Source organism: Balearica regulorum, chromosome 2 (assembly GCF_011004875.1).
Source record: "Balearica regulorum gibbericeps isolate bBalReg1 chromosome 2, bBalReg1.pri, whole genome shotgun sequence".
In the NCBI taxonomy this organism is placed as follows: domain Eukaryota; kingdom Metazoa; phylum Chordata; class Aves; order Gruiformes; family Gruidae; genus Balearica; species Balearica regulorum.
This window is the reverse complement of record NC_046185.1, coordinates 60,156,598-60,174,986: the sequence shown is the minus strand read 5'-3', so window position 1 is coordinate 60,174,986 and position 18,389 is coordinate 60,156,598. Positions and strand designations below refer to the sequence as shown.

At 35.5% G+C, this 18,389-nt stretch overlaps 1 protein-coding gene across 2 annotated transcripts in view; it reads left to right on the top strand.

Annotated features, from left to right (window-relative positions):
* CDH19 (cadherin 19) overlaps nt 1-5,729 on the top strand; it is a 69,997-nt gene extending 64,268 nt beyond the window's left edge. For both annotated transcript variants that reach the window (XM_075744524.1, XM_075744526.1), the window contains one exon: nt 2,967-5,729. In XM_075744524.1, the coding sequence (XP_075600639.1) occupies nt 2,967-3,457 (491 nt within the window). In that variant the 3' untranslated portion in view covers nt 3,458-5,729. The remainder of the gene's footprint in view (nt 1-2,966) is intronic.
* Nucleotides 5,730-18,389: the final 12,660 nt, after the last annotated feature.

Genomic DNA, 18,389 nt, shown 5'->3' with positions numbered 1-18,389 from the left:
GTTGCCAACAAAGCAACAGGGAAAGAATTCAAAAACCCTGTTGTCAGTGTAATTATATGCCATATCCATTTTATGCCATATAGAGTATATTTCATAAAGCTCCATATCTAAAAATGCTACCAAAAATGATGGATTATGTTAGTAAAAATATTTTTCACTAATGAAACTACAAACACTTCCAAGGTAAGAAAATTAAGATAGAATCAGGATTTGACTAAACAGTGTGCAAACCTAGCATAAATTGGTTTTCAACAAAATTATAAAAGAAAAATAAGGACAAATATAACCAGAATCAAAACAAGAAAACTGCAGCATAATATCTAGCTACACAAATGCAATGTCCAGAAAGAAAGAGCTAATAATAACAGAAATTACATTGCCCTAAGAAACAAAAGCTTTTACTGAAAATTATTCTCTCAATGTATTTGTTAATGAGAGCAAACACAGTAGTAATATTTTTAAATGCCTATATCTCTGAGAGAAATACAGAACAATTTTAAATAAACCATTCCTTTTTTTTTTTTTTTTTTTTTTTGCCAGATGAAGGATTTCTAGGTAAAGAACATTCTTTTTTGTACCCTTATTATACAGTATGACCTCTACCAGTCTATAAATAACAGCCTACAAGACTGAGCATATCATCATTAACTACAAGAAAACTGAGGCTTGAAAATGAAGGCTTGCAGCTCTATTCCAATGCTGTATTTTAATCTGCCCTAGTAGCAACAGAAGAGAAGAAAGACAAGTCCAGTAAAGCTAAGGGAACTATTTTGACTTTACATCAGTGAAAAAAGAAATTTAACAAGTTAAAAATCACCCATATTCTGCATTCTGTCCACAAGGTTATGGCTTATTTTCCTTAGCATAAGGAATAGAAACTGGCTCTAATTATTTCCTGTTGTACCTCTGAGCTCCTGACTGAATCTCTTGGTGAGAACTTGTTGAAATTTCTCCTCAGATGGAACCCTATAGTTTAGTCCCACAGTTAAATGAGTTGTCCAGAAGCAGCATGTGTACCTGTTAATTATGAGTCAGCATCTTCATATGTCTTTGAGCTCTCAAAATTAGGTGACACGCAGGAAACTGCAGAAATGGAATGGCCTGTAAAAAAATGCACGTTTTTATTTATCCCTACAAAGACATTGAATAGATAGGGTAAGGATGAAAGCAATGGAAGGGTATCTCATAATTTTTATGTCCAGATGTTCGTACTCTTGGCCAGACACTAGCCATTTCTTGACTCCATAGCAAAGTCTAAGGATGCGCTAGTTCCCCTACTTTGATCTCCTGGTTTCCAGCAGAGAAAACAGGAATGTACAATTGTATTTGTGGTTTCTAGACATGCCTGCCCTCCCAGAGTCACCTTATGTAAATCTGAGCTTTCCTTGTCCCAGGCAATCTTCAGTAGTGGCGCTGGAAAGCAGCCCACCTGACTGAAGTCCCTGTCTTAGACCTGGCAGTCAGTGTGAGCTTACAGGAAGACCAGTCTGCATTTCAAATTTTCTTTGTCACAGGATATCTGAACCTGGTCACTTTGTGTTACCCACTTAAGGGACTGAGGATCAGGCAAACTATATCACTGCATTATCCAGGCCATCAGTGGAATTATTCATCAAGGTCCTCATCAAGGTTTATTCCATCCAAGGCAATAAACCTTTGGTGTCTACGTATATCACAAAAGTCAAAGCAGGGATATCGATAAATACATTAATCAGAAGGAAAAAGAAACTAATCTACCACACTCTTTACAGACACACATATTTTAAATGCATTAAATCCTTTTGTGATTATTTAAAATTAAATAATAAAAGGTTTGATACAGAATATGTTTGACACATATCTGAAACATAAAGTTTCATTTTTTTTTTCCATTTTCCTGTATCATCATGTGGACAAATAGAAGAGTTCACCATGCGAAGTGTTTGGAGAGTTGAAACTATCTGGGGTTTGTAAATATATAATAACATTGTAGAAATTCTTGTTTCCCATGCTTTCAAGTTTAGTGTTGGTATCTCCCAATCAAATGAGATAGCATACAGTAAATATGTAGAAATAAAGAACTACTTCATGTCTCTCATATCCCTAAGTGAGGTAAAATCCTGTCTTTGTTGGTAGTTGTATCATGTTATGTCCTGAGTAAAAAAACTACAGTCCACAAACTACTTATTAAATAGAACTGCAGTAAGATTTAGTTAAAAACTGAAATCATTAATCTCTGTGAAAGTCATAAAGTATTTCAAAGGGATCATTCAGCTAAAAAAAGAAATTAGGCAGGATTAAAAAATAATGCTTTAAAATAAAATTTAAAAAAGCTTTCACATATGAGAGAAACAAGCTGCTCTGATTTGTAGGCCTTGGTAGTAAGTACTGCTACAACATCACACAAAATTTAGTGATAGTCTTCAAATTTCCAAACCAGCATAACAGAAATAATTGAACCACACCCCGCATATAGTCTGTAGAACTCAATGATTTAACCAGCTGAGGAGGATATCTTGCTCATTGCCTCATTTTTCATTTGATCTTCCTGGGACTTTGATCTGAGAGAGAGTGAGAGATTATGAATTTAAATTCTGAATATGAAATTGATATATTATGTGATAAACCAAAGCAGTTTCAAAAAGCATAACCTGTGTTTCCATCAGTTTCAAACTCCCATCTACCAAAAGAAGTGCTCCTTTTCATTCACGTATTTTATAAGTCCCTTTGTAGCCATTTTCTCACTACATACTATGCTCATCTCAAAACCATAAAATCCATTAAAATTACAGCTCTATAAATTTGTTAAGATAGCTTCACTTTGCAATGGCATTGATATTAAGAAATGCTACCATTTTTTTCTTTCCAAGTACATTCAAAGTGTCTTGTTCTGTTTATTTTTTCCCTTGTGTTTGGTTTTGGGATTTTTTGGTTTTTTTGTGGTTTTTTTTTTTTTTTTTTTTTTTTTTTTTTTTTTTGTTGGTCAGTGTTCTTTCTGGCAATTGTAGCCATAAGGCAGCAGAGGAAGAAGTCTCCCTTTTCTGAGAAAATGGAAGAATTCAGAGAGAACATTGTCAGGTATGATGATGAAGGAGGTGGTGAGGAGGACACAGAAGCCTTTGATATTTCAGCACTGAGGACCCGCACTGTCATGCGAACGCACAAACCTCGGAAGAAGGTCACCACAGAAATCCACAGCCTCTACAGGCAGTCTCTGCAGGTTGGTCCTGACAGCGCAATCTTCAGGCAATTCATTTCAGAAAAGCTTGAAGAAGCAAATACAGATCCTAGTGCTCCTCCATATGACTCACTTCAGACCTATGCATTTGAGGGCACTGGCTCTTTGGCAGGATCTCTCAGCTCTTTAGGTTCAAACATGTCAGACATGGATCAGAGTTATGACTACCTTACAGACTGGGGACCTCACTTTAAACAGCTTGCAGGCATGTATGCTTCCCATAGAAGTGTGGGGGATTAGTTACTCTTTGGTTGTTTTGTTTTCCTAAATGTCGGCAACCAAAACCAACTGTGGATTTTTGAAAAGGAGATCATCCCACATTTAAGCATGAAAAATAAAAGCCCAAGGGTTTGTTTTTTGGGTTTTTGTTGTTGTGGTGGTGGTTTTGTGGTTTGTTTGTTTGGGTTTTTTTTCTGGAAAGTGGATGTAGAGATCTTTTGAAAACTCACATCAGGCATGTCATGAGGTGAGGGGATGGAGACTCCCGTTTGAAACTGCTGCTTTGAATGTCTAGGCCCTCTTCTGGATATTGAAAACCTGGGTCCTGCAAGTACAGAGTAGAAGCCATAAACGGATATTGTAAATATTCTGTCATCCATAAGCTTTAAACTGTTTCCAAAGTTAAGACAGACTTTTGTTGTTGCAGTTGAATATATTCATTAACCAAAGTTAAACATGCATATTTGTGTAATTCTTCATTATATAAATATACTTGTGTGAAAAAGTAGATCCTAGATATTCTAATACAAATTGTCAAAAGTGCTCACAGAATCATCTATTTATTGTTCTTAGGATGATAAAACTAAAACAAATGTCTTTTCCTATCAGTGTAAAAATAAAGACCTATTACATCATCAGCAAGTATTTGCTGCTATTTTAGATTTTAATGGAGTTATTGGAAAATGTATAAACCAATACTTAATTTAGCAAATAAGATGATAGAAGAAAAGAAATCAGTTCAAGTTAGAATCAATATTTAACGTAAATACTGCAATCGACCACGTTATATATTACTGTACTTAGAACAAAATGCTATCCAAATACAGGCATTTTTCCTTTTATTAAGAGTTTAAAGGATGACTGATTTACAAGCACAGATTTATTTTTTTATTATGGAATATAAAATTATCTGCAGTAGTCACTTTTATTATAACAATATTAAGAATCTTTAAAATGCTAAGCTGATGGTTATAAAACTTTATGTATAACATTAGATAATAAGATAATAAAATGCTTTAATGTTAATCCACTTCTGAAAATGATGCTGAATCATTCTGTGAGACTCTAGTCAGACTTCAAAATTAATTTCCCACTGTATTATTTCCAAACATTCCATAATGAATATAAAGCTGTCTCAGAATATTTTTTTACCCTTACTTATACTACTACCTAGCAGCAATTTTGGATCTGAGAGTCATCAAATGTGTTCAAAATGGTCCGTCTGGAAAGAGCAACCTGCCTGGTTTTTATTCACCTGTCTTCCATTAGGTACTTATTTTACAGAAATTACATCATATAATCAACTCATACATTTCCACAGCTAAAAGCTAGCATCAGGATAAAGAAAATTATATAACATGTTTCTTTCCCCCCACCCGCCACCCTTTTTTTTTTTAATAAGATTTGAGGTAAGCACTACTGAATTACAGAGAGCAAGGCAGAGCTCATGCAAGGAAAAAATAATAATAAAAAAACCCCCAACAAACAAAAAAGGTATGTAACATACAAGCTCTGCAATGTTTGCTACAATTGCTGTTCACTGAAGAAAATCAAGGCATGTAGGCTTAGTGGAAAGGTGCCAGTGCAGAGTTTAAATTCCTGTCAGCTAAAAATAAAACATGTGGAGGAGTTTGAAAACCAAGAGAGATTTCCAGTGTGAGGTCTGGTAAGGGCAGAAACATTATTCATGATATTCATAGCTGGAAAAATACAGGGGGGTCATCCGACCAGGTGCAGATGAAGCAGCATCTGCTTCATAAGGAAAAACTGGTTCTTGCCAGTCTCGTGCCAGGATGCCAGTATGAACGAGCAGCTACAAAACAGCTTTAAAAGATGCACAAGTAAAAACATTGTATTAATGACTCTAACATTTGTGTTCAATAGCTCTCAAACAGATGTGACAAAACAACTTTTATTTAAGATAATATTGTACATATTAGTAATTTACTGCATGGAGAGGAATAAAGAGAGAACAACTGTACGTGCCCTGGTTGTTGGCGATGGTGAAAAGTGCATTTTTAGGATTAGGTCAATAGATTTATGCGGGTTATATCCTAAACAAATCCTTGTTCCACAGATGGTCCCGGTAACATTAATAGAATTCCTCGTGCTTTCAGGTTGTATTTAGTACAAAAAGGATGACAGTGTCTGATCCTTTCTCAATCCAGAGATTTTGTCCATTTATGTCGGGAAATAGCCTTGAACACTCAACAGTATTTGCACTTATATTATAATTTCCTCTTTTTACTGTAAGGATCTTCTTTAACAATAAATAATTTTTGTACCAAGTGCATACCACTGTCATGTAATTTTTGCAACGAATGTATGCCATTGTCAGTAACTTCTACATGAAAGAAAACAACAGCCCACAATGGATCTTAAATGATCTTTACTCAAAAAGGCATAAGACCATGTTTGCACAGCGGAGAAAGGGAGTGGTTTGCTCTGAAGTAAGAAGTAAGTTATTCCTAGTTGTTACTGGGCCACATCTTATTATCCTGGTACTCAGTTTAAGTCAAACCTGTCAATTTATTTCCACGTGTGAGAAAAGAATGATGGAACTGACCTGGTAACTTCATACTTCTTTTAATATACTGTAATTCTGTAATTAATTTAGCTGAACAATGCCTGCAAAAAGTAGAAGTGTCTGCTTATTTGAAGGAAGTAAACATTCTGAGGAAGCCAAAATTAAACACATAAGAGATATCACAATAATTAATAGTATGAAATTAATAAAGGATAAGTTATAAGCCAAAGTTCCTGATCTGTTAAACTATGGAATGGTTTTCCCAAGAGAATCCTCCATTACCTTTATCTCTTAAAATTCATTAGTAGCTAGAATTAGCTATGCTATTGGCTGAAGAGTGCAAGTATAGTACCAGAAGGTAAATATATATTCAGCTGTTCAAGACATGCCTGAAAGAATATAAGGAAGATTTATTGACTGGACAAAGGAAGTATGATCATACACATTGCATTTCTGTATGAATGCTTTGAAGAGATGTTCCTGTATATTTCTCTTTCTGTAACATGGTAATGAGACAGGTTAAGAACTGGTGAAATAGCTGACGATAGGTTGGCTTCCTGTTTCAGTCCTCACTCATAGGGATTCACAGTGTGGTGGTTTTGATTTTATTATTTGAAAGCCAAGGAAATGAAGAACGCATATATTAATAAATGCTTAATATTTAGATGTTTGAAGTTAAAAACCAAAAGAACAAAAACATTTGATAGCACAATCAAGCTTCAGAATCATTGTTGTGACTGCAGAAGGGTATTTTGTTAATTGATTTACTGAAAATAAAATGTTTTCATTTGATTTTCATTTTGTATATCACGATGTATGGGTTTTATTATCATAACACTGTGAAGCAATCCTGCTTGCCACTGAGGATAATCTTAGCTTTTAATTCACATAATTTTCCTACTGCAATTTCTCACAGATACTGTCATTACACTTCTAGCTTTGCTTTCAAAATTTGCATTGGAAATGTGGTTGTTTTAACACTCATTCTTAACTGTATGGGGTAACCCTGTCAGATGAGAGTAAAATATTTTTTAAAAGACAGTGTGCATTTTATGCTTCAAAGTCAGATCTAATATATGCTCTCTGAGGAGTAGAAGTTGAAGGAGATTATGTGATTTTACATTCTGGCAAAGAATACATTTTACCCTTGATCCAGAATATGAACAAATAGAATAGAAGTTTTATTAAAAAAGCCCTCAGTAGCTATTAGTAAAGTCTGTAAGATTTCTCTACCAGAAAATTTGTAAACCTATATTTCATGAAGAAAAATAGAGTGGTTTACTGTTTATTAAAAAGTTGACACATTTTACAACAGTAATTTGGATGGTCTCAGAAAAAAAATTTGGATTTTTCAGAAAAAAAATTTTCTTCATATATGGGTCTATATAAGCCTTATGTTTCATACACAGAGTCCAAGGAACATTTAGTCCATTTAACTATAGTACAGAGAAGGATAAAACATACATACAGAGAGACTGCTTAGTTCAGTATGAAACACTTTAACTACAGCAGATAGATAATAGCAATAGTCAGAAATATGCATAAGACTCAAGAGGATATCTGCCAGCAAAGGCAGTTAGATATATGGCACTAAGAGCAAATATTAATAAATAGAATTAGAAACCAGCACTACTTCACAAAACTCTCCAACAGCAGAAATCAGAACAGGATATCAATGGCTTTTAGTTCCCCTAACATCTTAATTCTGATTTAGGTAATGTTTTAATAATACTAAAGTTTATAACTTAAACAATATTCCATATATGAAGGTACAAATATGAATAGTTTGTAGAGAAACAATAACATTTGCATGCATATATTTGACCAAAGGAAACAACAAAAGTTATTGGATTAGAGCTTAAAAGGATGCAAACCTACCCACAAATATATGATGCATCCCTTCTGACATTGTTATAAGTAAATTAATCTCTGTCATCATAAATTCCCCTGAAAAGAGACTTTATAAAGGGCATCTTGGACACCTGGAAGCTGGAGCTGGAAACAAGAATTTTTTTATATACTGATTCTGTATGTTGGACTTAAAATGTCAAAAATATCCCCCATGATTAATAGTGAGGATGCCTGAGATATAAGCAAGAACAGGATAGCCGTGAAGACTAGAGAATATAAAATGGATAAAATGTAACAGCAACAATAAAGATCATCTATTGTGGAAACAGTTCTTTAAAAAAAACCCTGCTATTATGCTGGGCACTTATTCAGTAGAGTAATTAAACAGGACAAGGATATTCTAGCTGCTAAAATAACTATGAACTGCCAACAAGATTCAGCCCAGAAAAGCCAAAAAAAACCCAAAACAAATATGAACTAAAGCTGCACTAGACAATACAGTAGACAAAAGAAAATGTTGACCATGAAATTAGATTGAGATTTGATTACCTAGCTATTTAATGACTTGTCAGCTCACTCTTTTTTGTCAGACTCTGACCAGCCATACTAATATTGTTTCTGAAAGTCACACACTCATTTAAATAATAATTTAAACAGTAATCCAGAGGTAGTTCCAATATTAATTATTATTAAAGCATTTTCATAAGACAAAATCTTGTTACTAATTTATTATTTATTCTATACATACAAACTCTTTTCAACTGTCTAATTCAATATGCACACATTTCATTGTATATGCAGTGAACCTCACTTCTTTGGTTGTAAATGCCAATTTAGTTACTTATAAATTCAAAATATCATTACAGTGACTTTACAAATATTTTATGAGAATTCTTAAAGATTACAAGTCTTTATCCAGGTTCTTGTTGTCAAAGCAGCTTATTCTCACAAAAATATTACCCTGCTTTTGCCATCATTGAATATAAAAACATCCCAGTTAGCTTCTAAAAGCATTTGCATCCACTGCAGTTCATCTCACCCAACCTTAACCACCGAAAAATTAGTATATGTTATTCAACTTCCTTCCCATTCCGTGTTGCCACTCCCTCGGACATCCCAGAAGTTTAGGGCAGGCTGGACACTCTTAGTACTGCAAAATGAGAGAGGCATCCTTCCTCATGGGACTGACTTAGATATGGTAGACCTTCCACAGCAAAGAACTCCTGCTAATACGTCTCCTTTGTGTCACTGAGAACTTTAACCCACACATGAATCACCCTCAAAGCTTCATGTGCTTTCCCCAACCTGATAGGGGTATAAGGATTTCACTTTTTCTTCTTTTCTTCACGTACAGTTGGGTTTTAAAAACCTAATAAATACTTTTCTTTGACAATAGTTCCTGTCAGTCTTGAATTATTATTGTTGCTTTATATTAATCTGCTAGCAGCTAAAGGTTTCCAAGTCACTTCCTTGTGGAGATAGCTATTCACAATCACAAATTTCAGTGAAAGTCATGAAATCAAGGTCAAGGGAGGTCCAACGATTCATGTTGCTGGTCAGCTCCTGAGCTGGAAACAGGTTGCAGATCCTGAAGTATTCAGTCCACTGCCCAGCTACTTGGATTACAATTAATTTTTTGCAGCTCTGCTTGTGCTTTCTTAGTGAATAATAAAGTCATTTAAAATAAAAATGCTATGTTCACCTGAGTTGGTCCATTCTAGTTTTGTAGGTCACTTTTTGAACAACTTTTTGCATGTGACCATTATCAAACCAGATGAAAGTAATGCAACTGCTAGTCTCTTGTTTATGACACTTTTTCCCAATACAAACTAGACCATAAGTGCATGAGTGGCTTTAAAAAAAAAAAAAAAAAAAAAAAAAAAAAAAAAAAAAGCAAATTAAGGATACAGCTCAAGGAAACAAAGGATTATCTTGCCTACTCCCTGATATATGACTTATCTAGATCTACCTTTGCCACCTTGTGCCTTAAAAGAAACAAACATAGGTCTCTCACAGTATTCCTTTTTCTATAGGAACTTCATAAATAACAGTCTATGTCCTGGTTTCAGCTGGGATAGAGTTAATTTTCTTTCTAGTAGCTGGTATAGTGCTGTGTTTTGGATTTAGGATGAGAATAACATTGATAACACACTGATATTTTTAGTTGTTGCCAAGCAGTCAAGGAAATTTCTTCTCGTACTGCCCTGCCAACAAGAAGGTGGGGGGCGCCGAAGAAGCTGGGAGGGGACACAGCCAAGACTGTTGGCTCAAATTGGCCAAAGTGATATTCCATACCATATGACATCATGCTCCATACATAGCTGCTGGGGCGAGCTGGGAGGCTGTTTGGCTCGAGAACTAGCTGAGTATCAGCTTCAGTGGGTGAGCAGTTGTGCTATGCATTACCTATTTTGTATATTCTATTATTATTATTATTGATATTTTTATTGTTATTATTACTGTCTTCCTTTTCTGTCCTCTTAAGCTGCCTTTATCTCAACCCACAAGTTTAACTTTTTTTTTTTTTTTTCTTTTTGATTCTCTCCCACATCTCACTGGGGAAGGAGGGGTCAGCAAACGGTGATTGTTTTGGCTGCCTGCTGGGTTAAACTATGACAGTCTATGACCAAGATTCACAGTTAATTGTGGAGAAGCAAAATGAAACAAGATAAAAGAGTTGAAATGTCTAAGGAAACCACCATTGACATGTTACAAATTAGTTGCAGCCAAGTTGCAGAGTAGGTTGCTTGAACACCCACCAACTTGTTAGACACAATGTCTTGTTATAGAGAAAGTTATATTCAACGGCAAGAAATTACTGTTGGTCTCATTAAAGTTATTATTAGTCCAGCTGTTAAAACTCATAGTTCAAATTATATACAGTTAAAGCGATATATGATCAAACTTTTTCCTCTCTACTCTTTTTTTTCCAGTTTTATGCTCATACTCCTAAGGCTTCAATCTGGAGGAGGAGGAATGCTACAACAAGTCATCAGTATCACTAGTCATTTGCCAGAAAGAATGCAACACTGATGTTGATCACGTCTTACTACTTACTGCAACATTTGCTTGGGGGCATTTTTATATGTTTACTAACATTCTTTACACCTTAATATTTCTTCACTGGTCTACAAGTCTGAATATACTTTATATGTTTTGTTTTACATAGGCTGAATACTTCTTTGTTCTAAAGCTCATTTTACCCAGCTACCAATATCGTATCCCTTTGGTGATCACAAGTTAAGCATTGTTCGTACACCATGGCATCCTATGTCAACAGTAGCACCCTGGGACAACAGTTTCAAGGTTTCTTATCGTTCTGTGCTTTTATTCTATGCTACATTTTATTGTAAGCTCATAGGTTCATTCTAGAGCAAATAACTCTTTCAAATAATTAAATACAAAAATACATAAATATATATATATATAGTTATACCACACAATTATACAAAGTTAAGCAAAGCTAAAACAAATTAGATAACAGTCACTTGATCATTAGGTAATTTATTTTATGGTTAAACAAACTAAAACATATCTCCAGTCACACCAAGAAAAGTTCAGAGAATAGCTGGCAGGTCCTGAGGCTTGTGTTATTCTGACCCTAAGCCTCTTACAAACAGTGGCATCTCCATACTTACTAAGTACAAGTCTACAATCCCTGGAAGGTTTTCAAAGGGAAATCACAACCAGAAACTAACAATTAACTGACTCCTACAGTTTCAAGTATTTCTGGAAGAGAAAGGATAGGATAACCCTGACCTTTCTGTCAGTCTGAGTTACCAAAGAAAAAACAACCGACAATAGAACTAATATAATTTGTAAGCATTTGCCAGAAATGTGTTTTCATCCTTGCTATTTCTTCAGGGTATATTTGCAGTATGACATTCCTGACTGTTCACCACATGTTTTGGTTTGCAGATCCTTGCCATCAGCTGAAAAGCTCCTCAGCCTTCTGTTGCATAACTGCTCCTATGTGCTAGATGGTTCAGACTGACTAAAAAAATCCAACCAACGAACAAACTACAAACAGTCTGCAATACTTATAATAGAACTTGTAATACTCATTTTCCATTGCTAATGCAGAGTGATAGAGACAATGAGGACCTGATGATTAAAGAGCAAATCTAAAAAAGATCCACAAAGTGAGTGCCTCAGCTATAAACATGCAATATTTTGGAATAGCAGAAATCCAAAGAAGAATCTACTTGGCTGACACTTTCTTGTTTGCTTTTTTTTTTCGCTGTCCAGAAAAAGAACTTCATAATGCAAGTCATTTTGGGAGTAATCAAAATGCACCAAACAGCTGTTGTAGTAGCCCACTCTGGAGGCCCACTTCATTCCTTGGGGATGAAGCAGATCTTTGCAGGCTGTTAGTAATGTTGATATCATGGATTAGGCCTGAGTAGCAGTGTAAATGGAAAGGAATAATACTTCCAGACATTCCGAAAATTGCATCCAGTTTGTACCACCTTTCTAATCTTCCTTTGCAATGTCCAGGACATAAATTAACTGTTCCTAACATTCCTTGTAAAATTCACACTTTTTTGGTTTACTCCAAAGATTATACAGAACAATTTTAACTTTCCAAGTTTCTCCTTATTGATTTACTGGTTTGTAGGATTCTGACAGGTGTGCACATTTTGCTCTGAGCATTTTCTGGATGTTCCTTTTTGTGTGCTTTAAAAAAAAAAAAAAAAAAAAAAAAAAGAGAGAGAGATTAAAAAAAAGAAACAGAACAGGAGGGAACCAAAAACTCTGCAAGCAGATAGAAACACCACTGTGGAATGCAGTTTGAAGTACAGTCAGAAATGGATCTTACCAGGAGTTTTACAACTTAATCTGCAATAAAAGAAGAACTTGGACCTTTATTTTTCCTTTGCAGGCCACAAAATACCCTTATAGATACCTAAGAACTTTCCTGCTATTTCAGAGACCTGAGACATCAGAGATACTTTCCATCATCTTGTTCTTTTAGTGTGGCATGTTATAGATATTTTACTGTAGCTCTTAAGCTCACGATAGTGTGCTGGGTAGCATTTTGTAACATGTACTAGGGAGCTGATAATGGGAAAGATGTTTCTAAGGTAGATATAATCAGGATGGTTACCTACAGATGATCTGATCTCATATTCCTGTTGTTTTTTTATCATTATTAGTTTTTTGTTTTAAATAATTTGACAGTTGAAGTCTGACAGTTTAAAAATGTTTAAGAATGGATATTCCTTATCTACAGGAATTGTTTAAGGAAAAGATAATAAAATCTTTATGCCAGTTTGTACAGAAAAAAAAATAACAAAGAAGACAGAAGTCCTATTGGTTCTCATAGTGGATTTCAAGCACCCCAACATCTGCTTGGAGAGCAACACAGTAGGGTGCTAGCAACCCAGAAGTTTCTGGCATGCCAGGTGACAGCTATTTGATGTACAAATCGGATGTGCTGATTACCGGAGGTACTCTAACTAAAGCAGAAAAACATCAATATGGTTGGATGGGTAGACTACAATATGGGTGAGAAACTGGCTAGAGCACTGGGCTCAATGAGTTGTGGCCTACACTTCACCAGTGTCCAGCCTAGTGGTGTTCCTTAGGGGTTGTTACTGAACTTAGTACTGCTTATTGTCTTCAACAGTTCCCTGGGCAGTGTTACAAGAGGTGTTCAAATACCACTAGTAAATTGGAAGATGTAGCAGCTGTTTGAGCATGGAGTTTCACATGCTAATGTGATGGTCACTATCATGTCTTTTGCTTGGCTAACTCAGAAAGGAAAGCAACGTGTCAGCCAATTTAACTTTAGGGATACTTTTCCTCAAACGTAGTAGTTACATCCAGAAATATTCTGGCTAGGAGAAAGGAAAGATACACAATAAGTAGTACAACCATCTGGTTATCTAGAAAGCTGTTAGTACACAGATAAGCTCAAAGTACAGGCTTTCCATTTGGTTTTTTTATGATTTAAGAGGTGCAAAGAACTTTTTGTCAACACTGTAATATGCATATATAGGTAGAAAAAGCATATAAACTCTGTTTTCTTAGATAAATAACATCATCCTAAAAACAATTCTTGCTTATTTCTTTGTTTGATCACAGTTAGAAGCAACAAAACATATGAGAGTTACCCCGCTTCCTGGGAATTTAGTATTCCCAGCCATTTTTCAGAAGCTGGCATACCCTAAAAAAATGTGAGATTGAACCCAGGTATATCTGAAGGGCTTTTTGTATTCCTACCTTCTTACTACTGTCACTCATAGATAGCTGCTGAAGGGGAACCCCTACAGCCTGTACCTTAGAGAAGAACGTGAGAGGACAAGAAAGCAAACAAAAAGCATGCAACTCAAACCCCAAATTAGAAATTAAGTCTCAAGTAATCTTTGATAACAAAAGTAAAAAAAACCCCAAACAAACAAAAACACCCCAACAAAGAAAAATATTTTACAGGTCTTGAAAAGCCATTAAAAGGTAAGCTTTACAGATGAATCTAAGATACAAACATCCATTTTCTTTCCTCTGTGATTGTTTTAAAATTACACTCTACCTCTGATCCATCCTCTGAGCTTTCAAAAGTACATATGTGACAACAGTGTAAATACAGGGAAACACCATTTTCAGATAGAACAACTATTTTCTTCAATACCATCTACACTTCAAGTTTTTAAGTTAATCTTTGAGCAGGGACACATTCCAGGCAACAGTCCAGATCAATCTGACATTATAGCTTTCAAAAACTTCCTTCTTCTGGTCTCAGATGCCTTTTTTTACTGTGCATGTTTCCTCATCAAAAAAAGCTAATTATCCAATTTGCAACACACATTCTAAATCCCTACCACCTGAAACTGATAGGCTGAAGCCCTAGTGCATGCTTAACCCTATCCTATGCAAAACAAGTAGCAATAAAAAAGTGCCTGCTGATTTTCTTGGAAGGTATTTTCCTTTTTACTGAGGTAGCATTCTCAGGTTGGGGCAATCAATCATCCATACAGTGAGAAACCATATTAGAAAAGTCCTTAAAATTATATCATTGTGGGAATGTTTACGGTGAGTTTTCTAATGTATGAAGCTATTTTCTGGTGGTAATGTTTCATGCAGGTTTGCTTAGACTAATGGCAGAGGGAAAAAAATCACTAAACGGTTGCACTGCCAGGAATTCTGAGTGTCTGTAGAAGCACGTGGGCTCATTAAGACTGTACTAATATGCTTTAACATGGAGCAGTTTTATAACCTCTTATACTATTGAAACAATTCTGAAAATGTTTGCCCAATACTTTTATATTAGTGTTATTCTGTATTGCTGGAGTAACCTAAAAACAACTTATCAGTTGTCTATTAAGTTCCTGTGCCTCATTGCAAAATATCAGAGTAAAGCCGTAGGACTACTGCAGTACGCTATTTGCAGTATTGATAGCTCTCATCTACTGAACTAGTTTTGCAAAGTTATTGAAACAATCCTAATGAACTATAGCTAGGTCTTCTGGCTTTATTTATTTATTTATTTTTCTGCTGATTGCAGAAAATAGTTTTTCATCTATTTAAGTAGCGATTTTTTTATTGCTTTACAAGAGACCTGAAGAGCCAGTGCTTACCAAGAATTACTGCACAAGCAGCTTCCACTAAGTAGGTGATTATATACATCCTTTCATGCTCCTATATTAACCTAAATGCTGATTATTGTGGTTCTCTTTCATTTTCTTTTTCCTTTTTTTTTTTTTTTAACTTAAGATGGTTCATATGGGTTCAAGTCTCAGCATGTAAAGCATAGATGTGCTACTGTAGGGTCTACTTCATATACGACAGAGCTTATTGGTGGGAAAATCCCGATATCCAGGATTAGTGATTAACTTTTCAGTGGCAGCAGGATGGGAATTTTAATTCTAGGTTTTAATAAGTTTATGTCAGTTATCAGTTGAACACTTTGGGTAGAAATACACTATTCTTATATGAAATGGCTTTATTCTATATCTTCTTTTTTTTTTTTTTCCCCAGCTTCTCATAAACCAATTCTGCAAATAATTCTTATTCTTTCTTAAAGGATTAATTTCAAAATAGACTTGCACAAGGATTTCAATCTTTAATATTTCACAGTTATTTTCCTTTCCAAGTGATTTTTCTGTTGAATCACACATAAATGTTAATGCAGCATCCACTGTTAAACAAATCAGCATTGTTCGTAGCTTACCTATACGGGTGCAGCTGGGGAGAGAGAGGAGAAAAATGGTAAATAACAGGGACCTAAATGTTACAAAGGTCTTGTCACAGTTTTGGGTAATGATTGGCTTAAAGCCTGTTATTGACTTGGAAATAAGAACAATCATGCTCAGAAAATATCCACCTATACAGTTCTAAAGGTCGGCTTTTGAATCCCAAGCTGACCAGCCATCACCCAACAGCAGCTTGGGGCATTGAGTCTCTAAAAGGTGACTGCTTTCTGGTTATGAGATAGTGATTTTATTCTTTATTTTTATTACCATTCTGTATGTGATAGGCTCAAGTATTTGATCCTTTACAGTGATATTTTTCTTGAAACAGATATGGATCCATTGCAGAGCTCTTAAAGCCTATATAAACCAAGGTACCTCCACATAGTTGTGTTATTTTGTCTTGGAAATGCCCATCAATTCAGTTTGATTACAGGATCTCACATCCTCTTTTTTTTTCCTCATCTATCCCATCGTAAGGACAACATCTATCTGCCTCATGAGCTGCTTTTACCTCCAATTACTAAAAGTATAGTAGTAGCAAAACCAGCTGTAAAACAAATTGTTTGGATATTGATCCACAACCTTCAACAGCTGAAAATTATTGTCTTTATTGCATACATAGACAATAAGGGCTTCTGTGTAAGGGACCAGGAAAGCTTGATGAGTTCACCAAAAATGACAAATGTAAAAATGATAATGCAAAACAATACCCAGTGCAGCACAAAGAGTTATGTAGTATGTTCTCCTGCAGGAGATGCTACTGGGAAGGTGGCAACAGAAGTGAGGTACAGGTATGAGCCTGCACAGGAGATGTTCCGCTCCTGTCACCCTGGTTCATGTATGTACAGATAAACAGATAGCTGCAGAGTTTCATGTGCTAGAAAGTATGCTAACCTTGTCTAAACCCAGCTCTGGTACGCAGCTCCAGAATCTTAACTGGCTTACATGCGGCTGCCTCAACATATTCACTACACCTGCCTGCCTGCACCTCTCTGTAGAGAGTTGCTCTAATATTAGCTTAGTCCTGACTTATTCTGTGAGGATTATTATACTATCAGAGGTTAAATTCAAAAGAGCAGCTTCTTAGGGGAACAGGTATTAGTATTTCGTGAGTTAGCTATTCTAACAGCATCCAATAACACTGCAAATTGCAGAAGTGGACCTTCCATTATAAATCACTTGTTTTTTCAAGTGGTGCTCTGTTTTCTAATTAATTGGTCATATAAGACTTAGGGTCGGAAATTGCTGAAAATTATGGGAGAGTAGTTGAGCACTTCAAACCAGCCATGAAAGAATAAAGGTTAAATTCTACCTTTGAGCAGTACTCATGTCAGGCAGACTATAGACTGAAAACATTCACTTTATGAAATAAACTTCAGCTATTTTTACCTCTACTCAGACCATGGAAAGCCAGATAATTTACTGCAGTTGAGCAGAAGCTTTTTTTTTTTTTTTTGTCATTATTATTGTTATAAATAAAAAGAATGAAGAATAAGCGATCCTAGCCAATGGAGAAATGTTATTGCTATAAATGAAGAGCTTTGAAATACTGCAAAAATTGAGAAATCAAACAAAGAGAAAACATTACTTAAAAAGATCTTTAAGAAACAAAATAAAGGAAGGATTCTTATAATTAAAAAAAAAAAAAAAGGGAAGAATAAAGGGGTTATGGACTGAGCTTTCTTTGTTTCTCCACCACAGTGGGTCTCCTGCTTTTCGGGGGCTGCAGTGGTTTCTGTGGAAGAGCCAGAGGCCAGAGAAAGGGAACTGTAAATGAAATAACCAGCCTCCCCTTAAAGGAGGCAGAGCTTAGGAGCAGCACAAAGCACCCATCTCATCCTCCTCGTTGGTAACGAGGTCAGAGCTTACACAAACGCCTTGCTCTGAGGAGCGCCGTCCATAGGGAAGTCAGATGCACGGTCCTACAGCACTAGGGGGCACACGGCGGCAACTTGTTACCAGACTCATCCTATAAAGCAATGGATCTTATAAATTAGGGATATTGGTTTGTGGGGAGGGCAAGGAAGGAAAAATCCACTTTCTGCATCATGGATCTGTGTTCTATATGAAAAACTTTGGTTGTGTTTTCTAGCACTAAAGGAACATGTTTTGGACTATTTTTCAAATACAAAGAGTTAGATTTGTTCTTTTTTGCATATAGTGTTTTGTGCACTGAGAAAGGCTAGAGAACAAAAGCAGAGATTCTTTAGCCTAGTGACATCAGGATGTCTGAGCACTACATGATTTTGTGAATAAACGTCACTGCCCACACGGTGGTTTGCCTGGTTGATAGTAAGTTAGGTTTCATGATTGATCTAAAAAAGCCAAAACCTATTGCTCAAAAAGTTAAACTGATAGACAGAAAGAACATGGTTCCAGACCG